The sequence below is a fragment of the Petromyzon marinus genome, unplaced genomic scaffold (genome assembly GCF_048934315.1).
Source record: "Petromyzon marinus isolate PM22_M1 ecotype Great Lakes invasive population unplaced genomic scaffold, UKy_Petmar_22M1.pri1.0 PM_Scaffold_197, whole genome shotgun sequence".
Taxonomy (NCBI): Eukaryota; Metazoa; Chordata; class Hyperoartia; order Petromyzontiformes; family Petromyzontidae; genus Petromyzon; species Petromyzon marinus.
In genome coordinates this window covers 2171-25310 of record NW_027423165.1, presented here as the reverse complement: position 1 = coordinate 25310, position 23140 = coordinate 2171, and the positions used below count along the sequence as shown (strand labels likewise).

The 23140-nt window shown below is 51.3% G+C and overlaps 1 protein-coding gene across 4 annotated transcripts in view; it reads right to left on the bottom strand.

Annotated features, from left to right (window-relative positions):
* Nucleotides 1–18930, bottom strand: part of LOC116958452 (RNA-binding protein Musashi homolog 2-like) — an 85490-nt gene extending 66560 nt beyond the window's left edge. For all 4 annotated transcript variants that reach the window (XM_076063817.1, XM_076063818.1, XM_076063820.1 and 1 more), the window contains exons 1-3: nt 18813–18930; nt 16301–16385; nt 14219–14260 (exon numbers count right to left, since the gene is read on the bottom strand). In XM_076063817.1, the coding sequence (XP_075919932.1) occupies nt 14219–14260; nt 16301–16385; nt 18813–18847 (162 nt within the window). In that variant the 5' untranslated portion in view covers nt 18848–18930. The remainder of the gene's footprint in view (nt 1–14218; nt 14261–16300; nt 16386–18812) is intronic.
* Between the last annotated feature and the right edge of the window lie 4210 nt (nt 18931–23140).

Below are 23140 nucleotides of genomic sequence, written 5' to 3'. Positions count from 1 at the left end.
GGGGGTTGTGCAGTGATTATAGGAGCCACAGTGCAGCCCTTTGTAGGGTGCTTGCTGCTCTACAGCCACTTGCCCCGACTGTATGTCAGAGGCTACCTGGGGGGGCGGCGGACCTTTACCTCTGTCTGTCTGTCTGTGTGTGTGTGTGAGCGAGTGCCAGAGTGTATCGACGCTGGAGAGAGACAAAGGCGGACGGGAAGGGGGGGGGGGGTGGTGGTGGTAGTGGTGGTGGTGCTATTAAAAGACACAAAGATCCCCCAGTATAACCTCAACAGACTGTAGGGGCAAGTGCTGTTAGCGAGCACCTATGAAGGCCTGAACGGTACACGAGGGGGTGGGTGGCCAGCACCACCACGACCGGCCGCCTTTGTATCCCCAGTGCGAGCGATGTTTACTACGCTACGCCGCACCAGGAGCTCATTTGAGGCCGAGTCGACCTAGGGGAGGCCCAGGACCGGTTCAGATAATCGTCACTGAGTGGCGTTGGCCGCGAGCGGGAATCGAACTCGGGTCAATCGGTTTCGTAGCGCAGCGTAGCGCTAACCACTACACCCACCGCTCACTCACCACGCTCACTCACCACTCACTCACTCACCACGCTCACTCACCACGCTCACTCACCACTCACCCACCACTCACTCACTCACTCACCACGCTCACTCACCACTCACTCACTCACCACTCACTCACTCACTCACCACTCACTCACTCACCACACTCACTCACTCACTCACCACACTCACTCACCATACTCACTCACCACTCACTCACTCACCACACTCACCACGCTCACTCACCACTCACCCACCACTCACCCACCACTCACTCACCACGCTCACTCACCACGCTCACTCACCACGCTCACTCACCACTCACTCACCGCTCACTCACCACCCACTCACTCAATCACTTACACACACCACACTCACTGACCACGCTCACTCACCACTCACTCACCACACTCACTCACCACTCACCCACCACTCACTCACTCACTCACCACACTCACTCACCACGCTCACTCACCAGATTCATCCACCTACTCACTCACTCACCACGCTCACTCACCACGCTCACTCACCACCCACTCACTCACACACATCACTCACTCACCACGCTCACTCACCAACCACACTCACTCACCACACTCACTCACCAGATTCACCCACCCCCTCACTCACCACTCACTCACCATGCTCACTCACCACACTCACTCACCAGATTCACTCACCACACTCGCTCACTACACTCACTCACCACCCACTCACTCACCACACTCACTCACCACGCTCACTCACCACCCACTCACTCACTCACACACCACACTCACCAACCACAGTCACTCACCACACTCACTCACCAGATTCACCCACCCATTCACTCACCACTCACTCGCTCACCACACTCACTCACCACACTCGCTCACTGACCGACTCACTCACCACACTCACTCACTTACACACACCACACTCACTTACCACTCATCACACTCACCACTCACTCACTCACTCACCACACTCACCCACCCACTCACTCACCACACTCACCCACCCACTCACTCACCACACTCGCTCACTCACCGACTCACTTACACACACTACACTCACTCACCACTCATCACACTCACCCACCCACTCATTTACACACTCATCACACACCACACTCACTCACCCACCCACTCACCACACTCGCTCACTCACCACTCATCACACTCACTCACCACACTCACCCACCCACCCACTAACTTACACACTCACCACACACCACACTCACTCACCACACACCACACTCACTACACTCACCACTCATCACACTCACTCACCACACTCACCCACCCATCCACTAACTTACACACTCACCACACACCACACTCACTCACTCACCACACTCACCACTCATCACACTCACCCACCCACTAACTTACACACTCACCACACACACCACACTCACTCACCACACTAACCACTCACCACACTCACTCACCACTCACCACACTCACCCACCCACTCACACACTCACCACACACCACACTCACCACACATCACACTCACCCACCCACTCACTTACACACTCACCACACACCACACTCACTCACCACACTCACTCACCACTCACCCACCCACTCACCACACTCACTCACCACCTCACTCACTCCACTCACCACACACACTCACCACTCACCACACCCACCCACTCACTCACCACACTCACCCACCCACTCTCTCTCTGTGTGTGCCACATTGCCACCCCCTTTGAAGGTGCCCGCTGCTTACGGCACTTGAGCCGGACAGTCTATCAGAGGCTACCTAGGGGGGGACATTTGTCTCAACCTGTGTGGGTGGCGGAGTGCCATAGTGTATCGACACTGGAGAGAGACAAAGGCGGCCGGGAAGGGGGTGAGTGGTGTTCACCACTCACTCGCTACTAACAGCACTTGCCCCTACAGCCCTGCTAGAGGCTACCTGGGGGAGCTTTGTCTGTGTGTGTGTATCATAGGTGGTGCTACTCGCTACTAACAGCACTTGCCCCTACAGCCCTGCTAGAGGCTACTTGGGGGAGCTTTGTCTGTGTACATCATAGGTGGTGCTACTCTCAGCACTTGCCCCTACAGCCCTGCTAGAGGCTACCTGGGGGAGCTTTGTCTGTGTGTGTATCATAGGTGGTGCTACTCGCTACTAACAGCACTTGCCCCTACAGCCCTGCTGAAGGCTACCTGGGGGAGCTTTGTCTGTGTGTGTGCATCATAGGTGGTGCTACTCGCTACGACTAACAGCACTTGCCCCTACAGCCCTGCTGGAGGCTACCTGGGGGAGCTTTGTCTGTGTACATCATAGGTGGTGCTACTCTAAGCACATGCCCCTACAGCCCTGCTAGAGGCTACCTGGGGAAGCTTTGTCTGTGTGTGTGCATCATAGGTGGTGCTACTCACAGCACTTGCCCCTACAGCCCTGCTGGAGGCTACCTGGGGGAGCTTTGCGCCCCTAGGCGGACTCTGCTTTAAAACGAATTACCGAATTGCAACGAAAAACATGGAAACGATTCAAACTAAAACTTTCTAAAAAAAAAATTCTTCTTGGTGATTTCGGTGAAGTCACGGAGATAATAATGAAAAAATAATTTTAAAAAATGTAAAAATAAAATGAAAAAGAAATAAAAATAATAAAATGAAATGGAAAATAAATAAAAATAATAAAATTAAATAATAATAAAAATAATAAAATAAAACCGCGACGTTTCGATCTCTCCGCCTGATGCTTTAACCATCTTCAAAGTATTATTTGTTTATTATTTGTTTATTTTTAAACGTCACAATTTATTTCATTATTTTCATTTCATTTTTATTTTCTACCCACACAGACCCACACTCACAGAGACCCAACACTCACAGAGACCCACACTCACAGAGACCCACACTCACAGAGACCCACACTCACAGAGACCCACACTCACAGAGACCCACACTCACAGAGACCCACACTTACAGACCCACACTCACAGAGACTCACAGAGACCCACACTCACAGAGACTCACACTCACAGAGACCCACACTCACAGAGACCCACACTCACAGAGACCCACAGAGATCCACACTCACAGAGACCCACAGAGACCCACACTCACAGAGACCCACACTCACAGAGACCCACAGAGACCCACACTCACAGAGACCCACACTCACAGAGACCCACAGAGACCCACACTCACAGAGACCCACAGAGACCCACACTCACAGAGACCCACAGAGACCCACACCCATAGAGACCCACAGAGACCCACACCCACTGAGACCTACAAAGAGCCACACTAAAACCAAACTGTGTTAATTGTACAAAGTGTGTAAGGCCCCACTGGGCTACTGCTGTAGAGTAGTAACTCTTTGGTCAGAAGCAACCTGCACATTACAAATCACAGCAGGTCAACCACGTGGCAGATGCCATCGTCATCGTCACGTGGACAGTCATAGCAGCAGTCAAATAGTCTCAGCAGCAGCAGCAGCAGGCGTCGTCAGGGTCGGGATCGAACCCACGACCTCCTGCGTAGCACGTGAGGTAGTTGACATCTCACTACGGAGAGACAGAGAGACGTAGACTCCAAATATACAGCAGTGGGCACCCACCCACTCACCCACTCACCCACACACCCACTCACCCACTCACCCACACACGCACTCACCCACTCACTCACCCACTCACCCACTCACCCACACACGCACTCACCCACTCACCCACACACGCACTCACCCACTCACCCACTCACCCACACACGCACTCACCCACTCACCCACACACGCACTCACCCACTCACCCACTCACCCACCAACCCACTCACCCACTCACCCACTCACCCGCTCACCCACTCACCCACCAACCCACTCACCCACTCACCCACTCACCCACTCACCCACCAACCCACTCACCCACTCACCCGCTCACCCACTCACCACTCACTCACGCAATCATGCACTGACCTACTCACCCACTCAGGCACTCACCCACTCACCTACTCACCCACTCAAGCAATCACGCACTCACCTACTCACCTTCTCACCCACTCACCCACTCACGCACTGACCACTCGCTCACCACTCACTCACCACTCACCACTCGCTCACCACTCAACTCACCTCACCACTCAAATCACCACTCACCCACTGATGCAATCACGCACTCACCTACTCACCCACTCACGCACTCACCTACTCACCCACTCACGCACTCACGCACTCACCCACTGACGATGCATCCACACCCATTCACTCATTGAATCGACCGCTCGCTCCCCGAAACACCACTCACCCACTCACTTCTCTCACTCACCACCTCACTCACCCCCGCCCACACTATCACTCACCTACTCACACCCCCACCCACCACCTCACCCACACATCCACTCAGTCACTTAACAAACCACTCACTCACAAACTCACCGCGTCACCCACCCCACCCATTCATTCATTCATTCTTAACAAACCACTGCGCTACTGACTCACCCACAAATATTACTAACACACCAAGCCCACCCACCCATCTTTTGTGAGTGTGTGTGTGTAGCTGTGTGTGTGTGTGTAGCTGTGTGTGTGTGGCTGTGTGTGTGTGTGTAGCTGTGTGTGTGTGTAGCTGTGTGTGTGTGTAGCTGTGTGTGTGTGTAGCTGTGTGTGTGTAGCTGTGTGTGTAGCTGTGTGTGTGTGTAGCTGTGTGTGTGTGTGTGTAGCTGTGTGTGTGTGTAGCTGTGTGTGTAGCTGTGTGTGTAGCTGTGTGTGTGTGTGTGTAGCTGTGTGTGTGTGTAGCTGTGTGTGTGTGTAGCTGTGTGTGTGTGTGTAGCTGTGTGTGTGTAGCTGTGTGTGTAGCTGTGTGTGCGTGTGTAGCTGTGTGTGTGTGTGTAGCTGTGTGTGTGTGTAGCTGTGTGTGTGTGTGACCGGCTCCAGTTTAACAGCAGAGGTCTCACTCCGAATCAGTCGAGCGGCAATATCTTTTCATCGGTTGCGTAACGCTGTGTGGAAGCTACCTGGTCTGTCGCTCCGCACGAAGCTTCAGGTCTTCTCGGCCACGGTCATTCCCTCCCTTCTCTACGCTTGCGAAACGTGGACCCCCCCCCCCTAATGGAACATCTTCGCCGGTTAGAAACATTTAGGCTGGCCTGCCTACGATCCATCCTGGGTTTAACCAGGCTGGATTGTGTGAGGAGCTCACAAATCCTTGAAAGATCTGGGCAGGGTCCCATCGGTGAGCTCCTCCGGCAGGCAAGGCTGCGTTGGCTGGGTCATGTAGCCCGCATGCCCAGCCACCGCATGCCCAAACAGCTTTTGTTCGGCCGGGCTGAGGGGGCTAAACGGGCGTGGCACGGGCTAGAGAAGAGATGGAGTGATGTGGTACAGGAGGACGTGGAGCTGAGTGGACTTGCCTATGAATAGTACCAGCGGTGTCAAGATCGGCCTCTGTGGAGGAGGCTCGTGAAGGACGCTGCTACTGGGCAGTTGGAGGCAGTCGCCCTCCAACAACAACGGAGGGTGAAGGAGCGACGCTCACAACAACGAGCGGAGCGCCGGGTGGCTAAAGCACAGCAGGTTGGCACAGTAGGGGGCACAGGTGGTGCATCAGCCAGTCATCTCAGTCAGTCGACCCGTGGCACCTGGGTCTGCCCCGTGACCTCCTGCCAGCGGGCGTTCGACGCTTCACGTGGCCTCACGGTGCACATGGCCTGGCACAAGCGTCGTGGTGACGTCACCGCCACTTAGTGGCGAATGGCGGTTGTTGCTGTTGAGTGTGTACGAGTGTGTGTGTATGTATGAGTGTGAGTGAGTGTGTGTGAGAGTGAGTGTGTGAGTGTGTGTGAGAGTGAGTGTGTGAGTGTGTGTGAGAGCGAGTGTGTGAGTGTGTGTGAGTGTGTGTGTGAGTGTGTGTGAGTGTGTGTGAGTGTGTGAGTGTGTGTGAGAGTGAGTGTGTGAGTGTGTGTGAGAGCGAGTGTGTGTGAGTGAGTGTGTGTGAGTGTGTGTGAGTGTGTATGAGTGTGTGTGAGTGTGTGAGTGTGTGTGAGAGTGAGTGTGTGAGTGTGTGTGAGAGCGAGTGTGTGTGAGTGAGTGTGTGTGAGTGTGTGTGAGTGTGTGTGAGTGAGTGTGTGTGAGTGTGTATGAGTGTGTGTGTATGTATGAGTGTGAGTGTGTGAGTGTGTGTGAGAGTGAGTGTGTGTGAGAGTGAGTGTGTGAGTGTGTGTGAGAGTGAGTGTGTGTGAGAGTGAGTGTGTGTGAGAGCGAGTGTGTGAGTGTGTGTGTGAGTGTGTCTGCCACTGCTATTCATTGGCGTAAAATAAAATAAAATGTTTTCGCTCCGGATGAACGCTGCAAAGTATTATCTGTATTTTGATTTAGCGTGCCGATCTTAAAGGTGCATTGAAAAATTTGATACTCCGACCGATGCTCCTACTGTTTGTGGAGTGACTCATGCAGCCAGCTATGGCTCTAGGATTTGGTGTCACGTGTTATTTACGTAGTTTACTGTTAAAAATTCGGTCACAGTATCCGTGATCACTGTTACGTTGCAATTAACGGCTTCATTTTTTGGTGATTTCGAAAACGTTTTTTGGTCTGGACATGTTCGTGTTTGTTGTAGTACGGAGTTAGACTGATGGCCTTAATCTTGGTTGTCTTGTGGTTGTTGTTGTTGTTTGACTTGCATCCCACTGGGATTTTTTGCACACAGAATTGGTGGTGTACGGTGCTTTTTTCAGGAATATTTTGCTGTGTTTTTTCAAGGATTTTCTGTTTGCACAAAGTCACACACGTAGTCACTTTAAGATGTTTTTCTCGTTCGTGTTTTTGTTTTTGTGTTTGTTGTGGTTGCACCCGATTCAAGAGCCGAAAGGCTCACAGGGCTATACCAAAATAAATGAAACTGAAAACTGAGTGGATGAGTAGGTGTGTGAGTGAGTGTATGAGTAGGTGTGTGAGTGTGTGAGTAGGTGTGTGAGTGTATGAGTGTGTGTGAGTGTATGAGTGTGTATGAGTGTGTGTGTGAGTGTATGAGTGTGTGAGTGTGTGTGAGTGTGTGTGTGAGTGTATGAGTGTGAGTGTATGAGTGTGTGTAAGTGTGTGAGTGTGTGAGTGTGTGTGAGTGTGTTTGAGTGTGTGTGAGTGGATGAGTAGGTGTGTGAGTGGATGAGTAGGTGGGTGAGTGTATGAGTGTGTGAGTGGATGAGTAGGTGTGTGAGTGTATGAGTGTGTGTGTGTGAGTGTATAAGTAGGTGTGTGAGTGTATGAGTAGGTGTGTGAGTGTATGAGTGTGTGTGAGTGTGTGTGAGTGGATGAGTAGGTGGGTGAGTGTATGAGTGTGTGAGTGGATGAGACAGTGTGAGTGTGTGTGCGTGTGTGAGAGCGTGAGTGTGTGTGAGAACGAGTGTGCAAGTGTGTGAGTGTGTGTGAGAGCGAGTGTGTGTGAGAGCGGGTGTGTGTGAGAGCGAGTGTGTGAGTGGATGAGTGTGGTGAGTGTATGAGTGTGGTGAGTGTGTGCGAGTGGATGAGACAGTGTGAGAGTGTGTGTGCGAGTGTGTGTGAGAGCGAGTGTGTGAGTGGATGAGTAGGTGGGTGAGTGGATGAGTGAGTGGATGAGCGAGTGAGTGGATGAGCGAGTGAGTGGATGAGCGAGTGAGTGGATGAGCGAGTGAGTGGATGAGCGAGCGTGTGAGTGGGTGTGTGTGCGAGTGTATGAGTGTGAGTGGATGAGACAGTGTGAGAGTGTGTGAGTGTGTGTGAGTGCGAGTGTGTGAGTGGATGAGTAGGTGGGTGAGTGTATGAGTGTGGTGAGTGTGTGTGAGTGGATGAGACAGTGTGAGTGTGTGTGTGCGAGTGTGTGTGAGAGCGAGTGTGTGAGTGGATGAGTAGGTGGGTGAATGTATGAGTGTGGTGAGTGTGTGTTAGTGGATGAGACAGTGTGCGAGTGTGTGTGAGAGCGAGTGTGTGAGTGGATGAGTAGGTGGGTGAGTGGATCAGCGAGTGAGTGGATGAACGAGTGAGTGGATCAGCGAGTGAGTGGATCAGCGAGTGAGTGGATGAGCGAGTGAGTGGATGAGCGAGTGGGCGAGTGGCTGAGTGAGTGGTTGAGTGGAAGAGCGAGTGAGTAGATGAGTGAGCGGGTGAGTAGGTGAATGCACTGAGTGGGTAAGTGTATGAGCGAGCGAGTGGGTGAGTGAGTGGATGAATGGGTGAGTTAGTGGGCGAGCGAGTGAGTGACTGAGTGGACTGAGTGGATGAGTGAGTGGGTGAGTGAGTGGGTGAGTGAGTGAATGGGCGAGTGAGTGGGTAAGTGGATAAGCGAGCGAGCGGGTGAGTGGATGAATGGGTGAGTTAGTGGGCGAGTGAGTGAGTGGATGCGTGAGTGACTGAGTGGATGAGTGAGTGGATGAGTGAGTGGATGAGTGAGTGGATGAGTGAGTGGATGAGTGGGCGAGTGAGTGGGTAAGTGTATGAGTGAGTGAGTGAGTGGGTGAATGAGCGGGCGAGTGACTGAGTGACTGAGTGGGTGGGTGAATGAGCATGTGAGTGACTGAGTGAGTGGGTGAGTGACTGAGTGGGTAGGTGGAGGAATGAGCAGGCGAGTGACGGAGTGGGTGAGCGGATGAGTGGCTGGGTGGATGAGTAGGTGAGTGGGTGAGCGAATGAGCGAGCAGCTGAGTGAACACGTTGGTGAGCGTGGGTGAGTGGCAAGCAAGCCATGGGCGAGTTGGTGAGTGGGTGAGTGTATGAGTGGCTGAGTGAGTGACTGAGTGAGTGAGTGGGTGAGTGGATGAGTGAGTGGGTGGGTGGATGAACGGGCGAGTGACTGAGTGAGTGAGTGGATGAGTGAGTGGGTGTGCGAGTGAGTAAGCAAGTGACTGAGTGAGTGAGTGGATGAGTGGGTGGGGGAATGAGAGGGCGAGTGAACGTGTTGGTGAGCGTGAGTCGGTGGGTGGCAGGCAAGGCGACAGGGAGAGTTAGCGAGTGGGTGGGTGAGTAGGCGAGTGAGTGAGTGAGTAGGTGAGTGAGTAGATGAGTGAGTAGATGAGTGAGTGGGTGAGTGAGTAGATGAGTGAGTAGGTGAGTGAGTGGGTGAGTGAGTGGGTGAACAAACAATGGGGTGAGTTGGTGAGTGAGTGGGTGAGTAGATGAGTGAGTGGGTGAGTGAGTAGGTGAGTGAGTGGGTGACTGAGTGAGTGGATGAGTGAGTAGGCGAGTGAGTAGATGAGTGAGTAGGTGAGTGAGTGACTGAGCAAGTGGGTGAGTAGGTGAGTGAGTGGGTGAGTGAGTGAGTGGGTGAGTGAGTGGGTGAACAAGCGATGGGGTGAGTTGGTGAGTGAGTAGATGAGTGAGTGGGTGAGTGAGTGGATAAGTGAGTGGATGAGTGAGTAGATGAGTGAGTAGGTGAGTGAGTAGATGAGTGAGTAGGTGAGTGAGTAGGTGAGTGAGTAGGTGAGTGAGTAGGTGAGTGAGTGAGTTGGTGAGTGAGTAGGTGAGTGAGTTGGTGAGTGAGTAGGTGAGCGAGTAGGTGAGTGAGTAGGTGAGCAAGTAGGTGAGTGAGTAGGTGAGTGAGTAGGTGAGTGAGTGAGTGGGTGAACAAGCGATGGGGTGAGGTGGTGAGCGAGTAGGCGAGCGAGTAGGTGAGTGAGTAGGTGAGTGAGTGAGTAGGTGAGTGAGTAGGTGAGTGAGTGAGTAGGTGAGTGAGTAGGTGAGTGAGTGAGTAGGTGAGTGAGTGAGTGGGTGAACAAGCGATGGGGTGAGTTGGTGAGTGAGTAGGTGAGTGAGTGAGTAGGTGAGTGAGTAGGTGAGTGAGTAGATGAGTGAGTGAGTGGGTGGGTGAGTGAGTGAGTGAGTAGGTGAGTGAGTAGGTGAGTGAGTAGTTGAGTGAGTAGGTGAGTGAGTGAGTGGGTGAACAAGCGATGGGGTGAGTTGGTGAGTGAGTTGGTGAGTGAGTGGGTGAGTGAGTAGGTGAGTGAGTAGGTGAGTGAGTGAGTAGGTGAGTGAGTAGGTGAGTGAGTGAGTGGGTGAACAAGCGATGGGGTGAGTTGGTGAGCGAGTGGGTGAGTGAGTAGGTGAGTGAGTAGGTGAGTGAGTGAGTGGGTGGGTGAGTGAGTGAGTGAGTAGGTGAGTGAGTAGGTGAGTGAGTGAGTGGGTGAACAAGCGATGGGGTGAGTTGGTGAGTGAGTAGGTGAGTGAGTGAGTGGGTGAACAAGCGATGGGGTGAGTTGGTGAGCGAGTGGGTGAGTGAGTAGGTGAGTGAGTAGGTGAGTGAGTGAGTGGGTGAACAAGCGATGGGGTGAGTTGGTGAGTGAGTAGGTGAGTGGGTGAGTGAGTAGATGAATGAGTGGGTGAGTGAGTAGGTGAGTGAGTAGGTGAGTGAGTGAGTAGGTGAGTGAGTAGTTGAGTGAGTAGGTGAGTGAGTGAGTGGGTGAACAAGCGATGGGGTGAGTTGGTGAGTGAGTAGGTGAGTGGGTGAGTGAGTAGATGAATGAGTGGGTGAGTGAGTGAGTAGGTGAGTGAGTAGGTGAGTGAGTAGGTGAGTGAGTAGGTGAGTGAGTGAGTGGGTGAACAAGCGATGGGGTGAGTTGGTGAGTGAGTAGGTGAGTGAGTGGGTGGGTGAGTGAGTGAGTGAGTGGGTGAGTGAGTAGGTGAGTGAGTGAGTGGGTGAACAAGCGATGGGGTGAGTTGGTGAGTGCGTCCGTGGATCTCGGTGCCGGCCATTATGAACCCTGGATGAGGAATCTCACACCCACCCCCGCCCCTACAAAGACAAAGATCCCCCGTGTAGCCTGTAACAGGCTGTAGGGGAGAGTGCTGCTCGTGAGTAGCAGCGTCTATGAAGGCCGGCACGGCACACGAGGGGGTGGGTGGCCAGCACCACGCCCGGCCGCCTTTGTCTCCCCAGTGGTAGCAACGTTTACACACCGCACCAGGAACTCATTTGAGGCTGAGTCGACCTAGGGGAGGCCCAGGACCGGTTCAGATAATCGTCACCGCCGGCGTTGGCCGTGAGCGGGAATCGAACACGGGTCGCCGGGTTCGAAGCGCACACCGCTACACCACCGCTCACCAACACACGCACATACACACACACTAACATACACCCACACACTAACATACACCCACACACACACACAGAGACCCACAGAGACCCAGACCCACACAGACCCATACAGACACCCACAGAGACACCCAGAGACTCACAGAGACACCCAGAGACACACAGAGACACCCAGAGCCACCCACACACAGAGACACCCACACACTCCCAGAGACACCCACACACACCCAGAGACACCAACACACACCCAGAGACACCCACACACAGAGACACTCAGAGCCACCCACACCCAGAGACACCCACACACAGAGACACCCACACACAGAGACACCCACACACAGAGACACCCACACACAGACAAACCCACACACAGAGACACCCACACACACCCACACACACCCAGAGACACCCACACACAGAGACACCCACACACAGAGACACCCACACTCGTATAGACCCACACTCATCCAGACGCTCGTATAGACCCACAGAGACCCACACAGACCCATACAGAGACACCCAGAGACACCCACAGAGACACCCAGAGACACCCACACTCGTATAGACCCACACTCATCCAGATGCTCGTATAGACCCACAGAGACCCACACAGACCCATACAGAGACACCCACACACAGAGACACCCACAGAGACACCCAGAGACACCCACACTCGTATAGACCCACACTCATCCAGATGCTCGGTATAGACCCACAGAGACCCACACAGACCCATACAGAGACACCCACAGACACCCACAGAGAATCACCCAGAGACACCCACACTCGTATAGACCCACACTCATCCAGATGCTCGTATAGACCCATAGAGACCCACACAGACCCATACAGAGACACCCACAGAGACACCCAGAGACACCCACACTCGTATAGACCCACACTCATCCAGATGCTCGTATAGACCCATAGAGACCCACACAGACCCATACAGAAACACCCACAGAGAATCACCCAGAGACACCCACACACACCCAGAGACACCCACACACACCCAGAGACACCCACACACACCCAGAGACACCCACACACACCCAGAGACACCCACACACACCCAGAGACACCCACACACAGAGACACCCACACACAGAGACACCCACACACAGAGACACCCACACTCGTATAGACCCACACTCATCCAGACGCTCGTATAGACCCATAGAGACCCACACAGACCCATACAGAGACACCCAGAGACACCCACAGAGACACCCAGAGACACCCACACTCGTATAGACCCACACACATCCAGATGCTCGTATAGACCCACAGAGACCCACACAGACCCATACAGAGACACCCAGAGACACCCACAGAGACACCCAGAGACACCCACACTCGTATAGACCCACACTCATCCAGATGCTCGTATAGACCCACAGAGACCCACACAGACCCATACAGAGACACCCACAGACACCCACAGAGACACCCAGAGACACCCACACTCGTATAGACCCACACTCATCCAGATGCTCGGTATAGACCCACAGAGACCCACACAGACCCATACAGAGACACCCACAGACACCCACAGAGAATCACCCAGAGACACCCACACTCGTATAGACCCACACTCATCCAGATGCTCGTATAGACCCATAGAGACCCACACAGACCCATACAGAGACACCCACAGAGACACCCAGAGACACCCACACTCGTATAGACCCACACTCATCCAGATGCTCGTATAGACCCATAGAGACCCACACAGACCCATACAGAAACACCCACAGAGAATCACCCAGAGACACCCACACACACCCAGAGACACCCACACACACCCAGAGACACCCACACACACCCAGAGACACCCACACACACCCAGAGACACCCACACACACCCAGAGACACCCACACACAGAGACACCCACACACAGAGACACCCACACACAGAGACACCCACACTCGTATAGACCCACACTCATCCAGACGCTCGTATAGACCCATAGAGACCCACACAGACCCATACAGAGACACCCAGAGACACCCACAGAGACACCCAGAGACACCCACACTCGTATAGACCCACACACATCCAGATGCTCGTATAGACCCACAGAGACCCACACAGACCCATACAGAGACACCCACAGACACCCACAGAGACACCCAGAGACACCCACACTCGTATAGACCCACACTCATCCAGACGCTCGTATAGACCCACAGAGACCCACACAGACCCATACAGAGACACCCAGAGACACCCACAGAGACACCCAGAGACACCCACACTCGTATAGACCCACACTCATCCAGACGCTCGTATAGACCCACAGAGACCCACACAGACCCATACAGAGACACCCACAGACACCCACAGAGAATCACCCAGAGACACCCACACACAGAGACACCCAGAGACTCACAGACACCCACAGAGACACCCAGAGACACCCACACACACCCAGAGACACCCACACACACCCGGAGACACCCATAGAGACACCCAGAGACACCCACACTCGTATAGACCCACACTCATCCAGGCTCTCAGTGTCTCTGACACGGCCATCGTGAACCCCCTGAGAGAGAGACACCCAGACCCAGTGTTGAACCCAGGCTCTCAGTGTCTCTGACACGGCCATCGTGAACCCCCTGAGAGAGAGAGAGACACCCAGACCCAGTGTTGAACCCAGGGTCTCACCTTTGGCTGTGTTCTTCGGGGGAATGCAACTTTCGGGTCGATCTGATGAACAAACAACATCAACAACATCAACAACATTGACATCAACAACATCAACAACATTGACATCAACAACATCAACAACATTGACATCAACAACATTGACATCAACAACATCAACCACAACAACAACAACATTAACAGCAACCTGTGTTTAACCACGGTGGTGGTGACGGTGATGGTGGTGGTGGTGACGGTGATGGTGGTGGTGGTGACGGTGATAGTGGTGGTGGTGACGGTGGTGGTGGTGACGGTGATAGTGGTGGTGGTGACGGTGATAGTGGTGGTGGCGGTGGTGACGGTGATAGTGGTGGTGGTGATGGTGACGGTGGTGACGGTGATAGTGGTGGTGGTGACGGTGATAGTGGTGGTAGTGGTGGTGGTGGTGATGGTGACGGTGATAGTGGTGGTGGTCACGGTGGTGGTGGTGGTGATGGTGACGGTGGTGGTGGTGATAGTGGTGATGATGGTGGTGGTGACGGTGATAGTGGTGGTGGTCGTGACGGTGATAGTGGTGGTGGTGGTGGTGGTGACGGTGATAGTGGTGGTGACGGTGATAGTGGTGGTGACGGTGATGGTGACGGTGGTGGTGACGGTGGTGGTGACGGTGGTGGTGGTGACGGTGACAGTGGTGGTGGTGACGGTGATAGTGGTGGTGGTGATGGTGATAGTGGTGATGGTGATAGTGGTGGTGGTGACGGTGATAGTGGTGGTGGTCGTGACGGTGATAGTGGTGACGACGGTGGTGGTGGTGACGGTAGTGGTGGTGTGGTGGTGGAGAGAGTGTGTGGTGCAGTGTGCAGGGTACAGTGTGTGGTGCAGGGTACAGTGTGTGGTGCAGGGTACAGTGTGTGGTGCAGGGTGCAGGGTACAGTGTGTGGTGCAGGGTACAGTGTGTGGTGCAGGGTACAGTGTGTGGTGCAGGGTACAGTGTGCAGGGTACAGTGTGTGGTGCAGGGTGCAGTGTGCAGGGTACAGTGTGTGGTGCAGGGTACAGTGTGTGGTGCAGGGTACAGTGTGCAGGGTACAGTGTGTGGTGCAGGGTGCAGTGTGCAGGGTACAGTGTGTGGTGCAGGGTACAGTGTGTGGTGCGGGGTACAGTGCGTGGTGCAGGGTACAGTGCGTGGTGCAGGGTACAGTGAGTGGTGCGGGGTACAGTGTGTGGTGCGGGGTACAGTGTGTGGTGCGGGGTACAGTGTGTGGTGCGGGGTACAGTGTGTGGTGCATGGTGCAGTGCGTGGTACAGTGTGGTACAGTGTGGTAGTGTGTGGTGCAGTGCGTGGTGCAGTGCGTGGTACAGTGCGTGGTACAGTGTGTGGTGCGGTGTGGTACAGTGTGTGGTGCGGTGTGTGGTACAGTGTGTGGTGCGGTGTGTGGTACAGTGCGTGGTGCTGTGCGTGGTGCGGTGCGTGGTACAGTGTGTGGTGCAGTGTGTGCTGCAGTGTGGTACAGTGCGTGGTACAGTGTGTGCTGCAGTGCGTGGTACAGTGTGTGGTGCAGTGTGTGGTACAGTGTGTGGTGCGGTGTGTGGTGCAGTGTGTGGTACAGTGCGTGGTGCAGTGCGTGGTACAGTGTGGTAGTGCGTGGTGCGGTGCGTGGTACAGTGCGTGGTACAGTGTGTGGTACGGTGTGTGGTGCAGGGTACAGTGCGTGGTACAGTGCGTGGTGCAGTGCGTGGTACAGTGCGTGGTGCAGTGTGTGGTGCGGTGCGTGGTACAGTGTGGAGGCTGCAGAGTGTGGTGCAGTGTGTGGTACAGTGCGTGGTGCAGTGCGTGGTACAGTGCGTGGTGCTGTGCGTGGTGCAGTGCGTGGTACAGTGCGTGGTACAGTGCGTGGTGCTGTGCGTGGTGCAGTGCGTGGTACAGTGCGTGGTGCGGTGCGTGGTACAGTGCGTGGTGCGGTGCGTGGTACAGTGCGTGGTACAGTGCGTGGTGCAGTGCGTGGTACAGTGCGTGGTACAGTGCGTGGTACGGTGCGTGGTACAGTGCGTGGTACAGTGCGTGGTACAGTGTGGAGGCTGCAGAGTGCATGGTGCCCACTCACGGTTTTGGAGTCCAGCTCGTGGTGGGACTGTGCGAGGACTTTGTCTACGCTGCCAGGGTCGGTGTAAGTTACAAACCCAAACCCCCTGCATCACAACAACAACAACAACCACCACCACAACAATCACCACCACATTACTACAACCACTACCACCACCACAACAACATTACTACAACCATGTTGGTGATGTTAGTGAGGATGGTGATGCTAGTTAGTGATGGAGATGATGCTAGCAAGGTTAGTGATGATGGTGATGTTAGTGATGTTAGTGGTGATGTTAGTGGTGATGGTGATGATGTTAGTGGTGATGGTGATGATGTTAGTGGTGATGTTAGTGATGATGTTGGTGATGATGTTAGTGGTGATGATGGTGATGATGTTAGTGGTGATGATGGTGATGATGTTAGTGGTGATGATGGTGATGATGTTAGTGGTGATGATGTTAGTGATGATGTTAGTGGTGATGATGTTAGTGATGATGGTGATGATGTTAGTGGTCTACGCTGCCAGGGTCGATGTACGTCACAAACCCAAACCCCCTGCATCACCACAACAACCACCACCACCACAACAACAATCACCACCACATTACTACAACCACCACTACCACCACCACAAAACATTACTACAACCATGTTGGTGATGTTAGTGAGGATGTTGGTGATGATGTTAGTGATGATGGTGATGTTAGTGGTGATGTTAGTGGTGATGTTAGTGATGATGGTGATGATGTTAGTGGTGATGTTAGTGGTGATGTTAGTGGTGATGTTAGTGGTGATGTTAGTGGTGATGTTAGTGGTGATGATGGTGATGTTAGTGGTGATGTTAGTGGTGATGTTAGTGGTGATGTTAGTGGTGATGATGTTAGTGGTGATGTTAGTGGTGATGATAGTGGTGATGTTAGTGGTGATGATGGTGATGTTAGTGGTGATGTTAGTGGTGATGATGGTGATGTTAGTGATGATGGTGATGTTAGTTAGTGATGATGGTGATGTTAGTGGTGATGTTAGTGGTGATGATGGTGATGTTAGTGGTGATGTTAGTGGTGATGTTAGTGGTGATGTTAGTGGTGATGATGTTAGTGGTGATGTTAGTGGTGATGTTAGTGGTGATGATGGTGATGTTAGTGGTGATGTTAGTGGTGATGATGGTGATGTTAGTGATGATGGTGATGTTAGTTAGTGATGATGGTGATGTTAGTGGTGAGGTTAGTTAGTGATGATGGTGATAATGTTAGTGGTGATGTTAGTTAGTGATGATGGTGATGATGTTAGTGGTGATGTTAGTTAGTGATGATGGTGATGTTAGTGATGATGATGTTAGTGGTGATGATAGTGATGATGGTGATTGTTAGTTAGTGATGATGGTGATGTTAGTTAGTGATGATGGTGATGTTAGTGATGATGATGTTGTTAGTGATGTTAGTGGTGATGATAGTGATGATGGTGATTGTTAGTTAGTGATGATGGTGATGTTAGTTAGTGATGATGGTGATGTTAGTGGTGATGTTAGTTAGTGATGATGGTGATGATGTTAGTGGTGATGTTAGTGATGATGGTGATGTTAGTGATATTAGTGGTGATGATAGTGATGATGGTGATTGTTAGTTAGTGATGATGGTGATGTTAGTTAGTGATGATGGTGATGATGTTAGTGGTGATATTAGTTAGTGATGATGGAGATGATGTTAGTGGTGATGTTAGTTAGTGATGATGGTGATGTTAGTGACGATGGTGATGTGAGTTAGTGATGATGATGATGTTGTTAGTGATGTTGATGATGATATTGGTGATGTTAGTTGGTGATGTTGGTGATGTTAGTGGTGATGGTGATGTTAGTGGTGATGTTAGTTATGATGATGTTAGTGATGATGATGTTAGTGATGATGATGTTAGTGGTGATGATAGTAATGATGGTGATTGTTAGTTAGTGATGATGGTGATGTTGTCAGTGATGATAGTGATGTTAGTGATGATGTTGATGTTAATGGTGATGACGATGATGTTAGTGATGATGATGATGTTGGTGGTGTTTGTGGTGATGGTGATGTTGGTGATGTTAGTGGTGATGGTGATGTTGGTGATGTTAGTGGTGATGGTGATGTTAGTGATGATGGTGATGTTAGTGATGATGATGATGATGCTAGTGATGTTAGTGGTGATAATAGTGATGATGGTGATTGTTAGTTAGTGATGATGGTGATGATGTTAGTAATGTTAGTGGTGATGATAGTGATGATGGTGATTGTTAGTTAGTGATGATGGTGATGTTAGTGATGATGATGGTGATGATGATGCTAGTGATGTTAGTGGTGATGATAGTGATGATGGTGATTGTTAGTTAGTGATGATGATGGTGATGTTAGTGATGATGTTGATGTTGTCAGTGATGATGGTGATGTTAATGTTAATGGTGATGACGATGATGTTAGTCATGATGATGTTGTCAGTGATGATGTTGTCAGTGTTGATGATGTTGTCAGTGTTGATGTTGTTGTTGTTGTTGTCGTTACCTGGACCTCTTGGTGGTGGGGTCCCTCATCACCATGCACTCGCTGACTTCCCCAAACTTTCCAAAGTAATCACGGAGAGACTCTGCAACAACATCAACAACAACACATCAACAACAACACATCAACAACATCACATCATCACATCAACAACATCACATCAACAACATCACATCAACATTAAAACATCACGTCATCAACATCACATCAACAACATCAACGCATCAACACAACACAATAACAACATCAACACATCAACAACAACACATCAACATCATCTACATCACATCAACAACAACACATCAACAACATCACATCAACAACATCTACATCACATCACAACATCAACGCATCATCATTAAAACATCACGTCATCTACATCACATCAACAACACAACATCAACGCATCAACACAACACAATAACAACATCAACACATCAACAACAACACATCAACAACAACACATCAACAACATCACATCATCACATCATCTACATCACATCACAACATCAACGCATCATCATTAAAACATCACGTCATCTACATCACATCAACAACACAACATCAACGCATCAACAACAACACATCAACAACATCACATCATCACATCATCTACATCACATCATCACATCATCTACATCACATCACAACATCAACGCATCATCATTAAAACATCACGTCATCTACATCACATCAACAACACAACATCAACGCATCAACACAACACAATAACAACATCACATGATCAATATTAAAACATCACATCATCTACATCACATCAACAACACAACATCAACGCATCAACAACAACACATCAACAACATCACATGATCAATATTAAAACATCACATCATCTACATCACATCAACAACATCACATCAACAAGACAACATCAACGCATCAACACAACACAATAACAACATCAACACATCAACAACAACACATCAACAACATCACATCATCAACATTAAAACATCACATCATCTACATCACATCAACAACATCACATCAACAAGACAACATCAACGCATCAACACAACACAATAACAACATCAACAACACATCAGCACATCACAACATAATATCAACACATCAGATCAACACCTTAGTCTCTCCCCCAGTGGCGACATCAACCGCACACCACCACCACGCTAACAACCACGCTAACAACCACGCTAACAACCACGCTAACAACCACGCAAACAACCACGCTAACAACCACGCTAACAACCACGCTAACAACCACGCTAACAACCACGCTAACAACCACGCTAACAGCCACGCTAACAGCCACGCTAACAACCACGCTAACAACCACGCTGACAGCCACGCTGACAACCACGCTAACAACCACGCTAACAGCCACGCTAACAGCCACGCTAACAGCCACGCTAACAGCCACGCTAACAGCCACGCTAACAACCACGCTAACAACCACGCTAACAACCACGCTAACAGCCACGCTAACAGCCACGCTAACAGCCACGCTAACAGCCACGCTAACAGCCACGCTAACAGCCACGCTAACAGCCACGCTAACAGCCACGCTAACAGCCACGCTAACAGCCACGCTAACAGCCACGCTAACAACCACGCTAACAACCACGCTAACAACCACGCTAACAACCACGCTAACAGCCACGCTAACAGCCACGCTAACAGCCACGCTAACAACCACGCTAACAACCACGCAAACAACCACGCTAACAACCACGCTAACAGCCACACAACAACCACGCTAACAACCACGCTAACAACCACGCTAACAACCACGCTAACAACCACGCTAACAACCACGCTGACAGCCACGCTAACAACCACGCTAACAACCACGCTGACAACCACGCTGACAGCCACGCTGACAACCACGCTAACAACCACGCTAACAACCACGCTAACAACCACGCTAACAACCACGCTAACAACCACGCTAACAACCACGCTAACAACCACGCTAACAACCACGCTAACAGCCACGCTAACAACCACGCTAACAGCCACGCTAACAGCCACGCTAACAACCACGCTAACAACCACGCTAACAACCACGCTAACAACCACGCTAACAACCACGCTAACAGCCACGCTAACAGCCACGCTAACAGCCACGCTAACAGCCACGCTAACAACCACGCTAACAACCACGCTAACAACCACGCTAACAACCACGCTAACAACCACGCTAACAACCACGCTAACAGCCACGCTAACAACCACGCTAACAGCCACGCTAACAGCCACGCTAACAACCACGCTAACAACCACGCTAACAACCACGCTAACAACCACGCTAACAACCACGCTAACAACCACGCTAACAACCACGCTAACAACCACGCTAACAACCACGCTAACAACCACACTAACAGCCACACAACAACCACGCTAACAACCACGCTAACAACCACGCTAACAACCACGCTAACAACCACGCTGACAGCCACGCTAACAACCACGCTAACAACCACGCTAACAACCACACTAACAACCACGCTAACAACCACACTAACAACCACGCTAACAACCACACTAACAACCACGCTAACAACCACACTAACAACCACGCTAACAACCACGCTAACAACCACGCTGACAGCCACGCTAACAACCACGCTAACAACCACGCTAACAACCACGCTAACAACCACGCTAACAACCACACTAACAGCCACACAACAACCACACTAACAACCACGCTAACAACCACGCTAACAACCACGCTAACAACCACGCTAACAACCACGCTGACAGCCACGCTAACAACCACGCTAACAACCACGCTAACAACCACGCTAACAACCACGCTAACAACCACGCTAACAACCACGCTAACAACCACGCTGACAACCACGCTGACAACCACGCTGACAACCACGCTAACAACCACGCTAACAACCACGCTAACAACCACGCTAACAACCACGCTAACAACCACGCTAACAACCACGCTAACAACCACGCTAACAACCACGCTAACAACCACGCTAACAACCACGCTAACAACCAAGCTAACAACCACGCTAACAACCACGCTAACAACCACGCTAACAACCACGCTAACAACCACGCTAACAACCACGCTAACAACCACGCTAACAACCACGCTAACAACCACGCTAACAACCACGCTAACAGCCACGCTAACAACCACGCTAACAACCACGCTAACAACCACGCTAACAACCACGCTAACAACCACGCTGACAACCACGCTGACAGCCACGCTAACAACCACGCTAACAACCACGCTAACAACCACGCTAACAACCACGCTAACAACCACGCTAACAACCACGCTAACAACCACGCTAACAACCACGCTAACAACCACGCTAACAGCCACGCTAACAGCCACGCTAACAACCACGCTAACAACCACGCTAACAACCACGCTAACAACCACGCTAACAACCACGCTAACAACCACGCTAACAACCACGCTAACAACCACGCTAACAACCACGCTAACAACCACGCTAACAACCACGCTAACAACCACGCTAACAACCACACTAACAACCACACTAACAGCCACACAACAACCACACTAACAACCACGCTAACAACCACGCTAACAACCACAATAACAACCACGCTAACAACCACGCTAACAACCACGCTAACAACCACGCTAACAACCACACTAACAGCCACACAACAACCACACTAACAACCACGCTAACAACCACGCTAACAACCACACTAACAGCCACACAACAACCACACTAACAACCACACTAACAGCCACACAACAACCACGCTAACAACCACGCTAACAACCACGCTAACAACCACGCTAACAACCACACTAACAGCCACACAACAACCACACTAACAACCACGCTAACAACCACGCTAACAACCACACTAACAGCCACACAACAACCACACTAACAACCACGCTAACAACCACGCTAACAACCACAATAACAACCACGCTAACAACCACGCTAACAACCACGCTAACAACCACGCTAACAACCACACTAACAGCCACACAACAACCACACTAACAACCACGCTAACAACCACGCTAACAACCACGCTAACAACCACACTAACAGCCACACAACAACCACACTAACAACCACACTAACAGCCACACAACAACCACGCTAACAACCACGCTAACAACCACGCTAACAACCACGCTAACAACCACACTAACAGCCACACAACAACCACACTAACAACCACGCTAACAACCACGCTAACAACCACACTAACAACCACACTAACAACCACACAACAACCACACTAACAACCACAATAACAACCACGCTAACAACCACACTAACAACCACAATAACAACCACACTAACAACCACAAT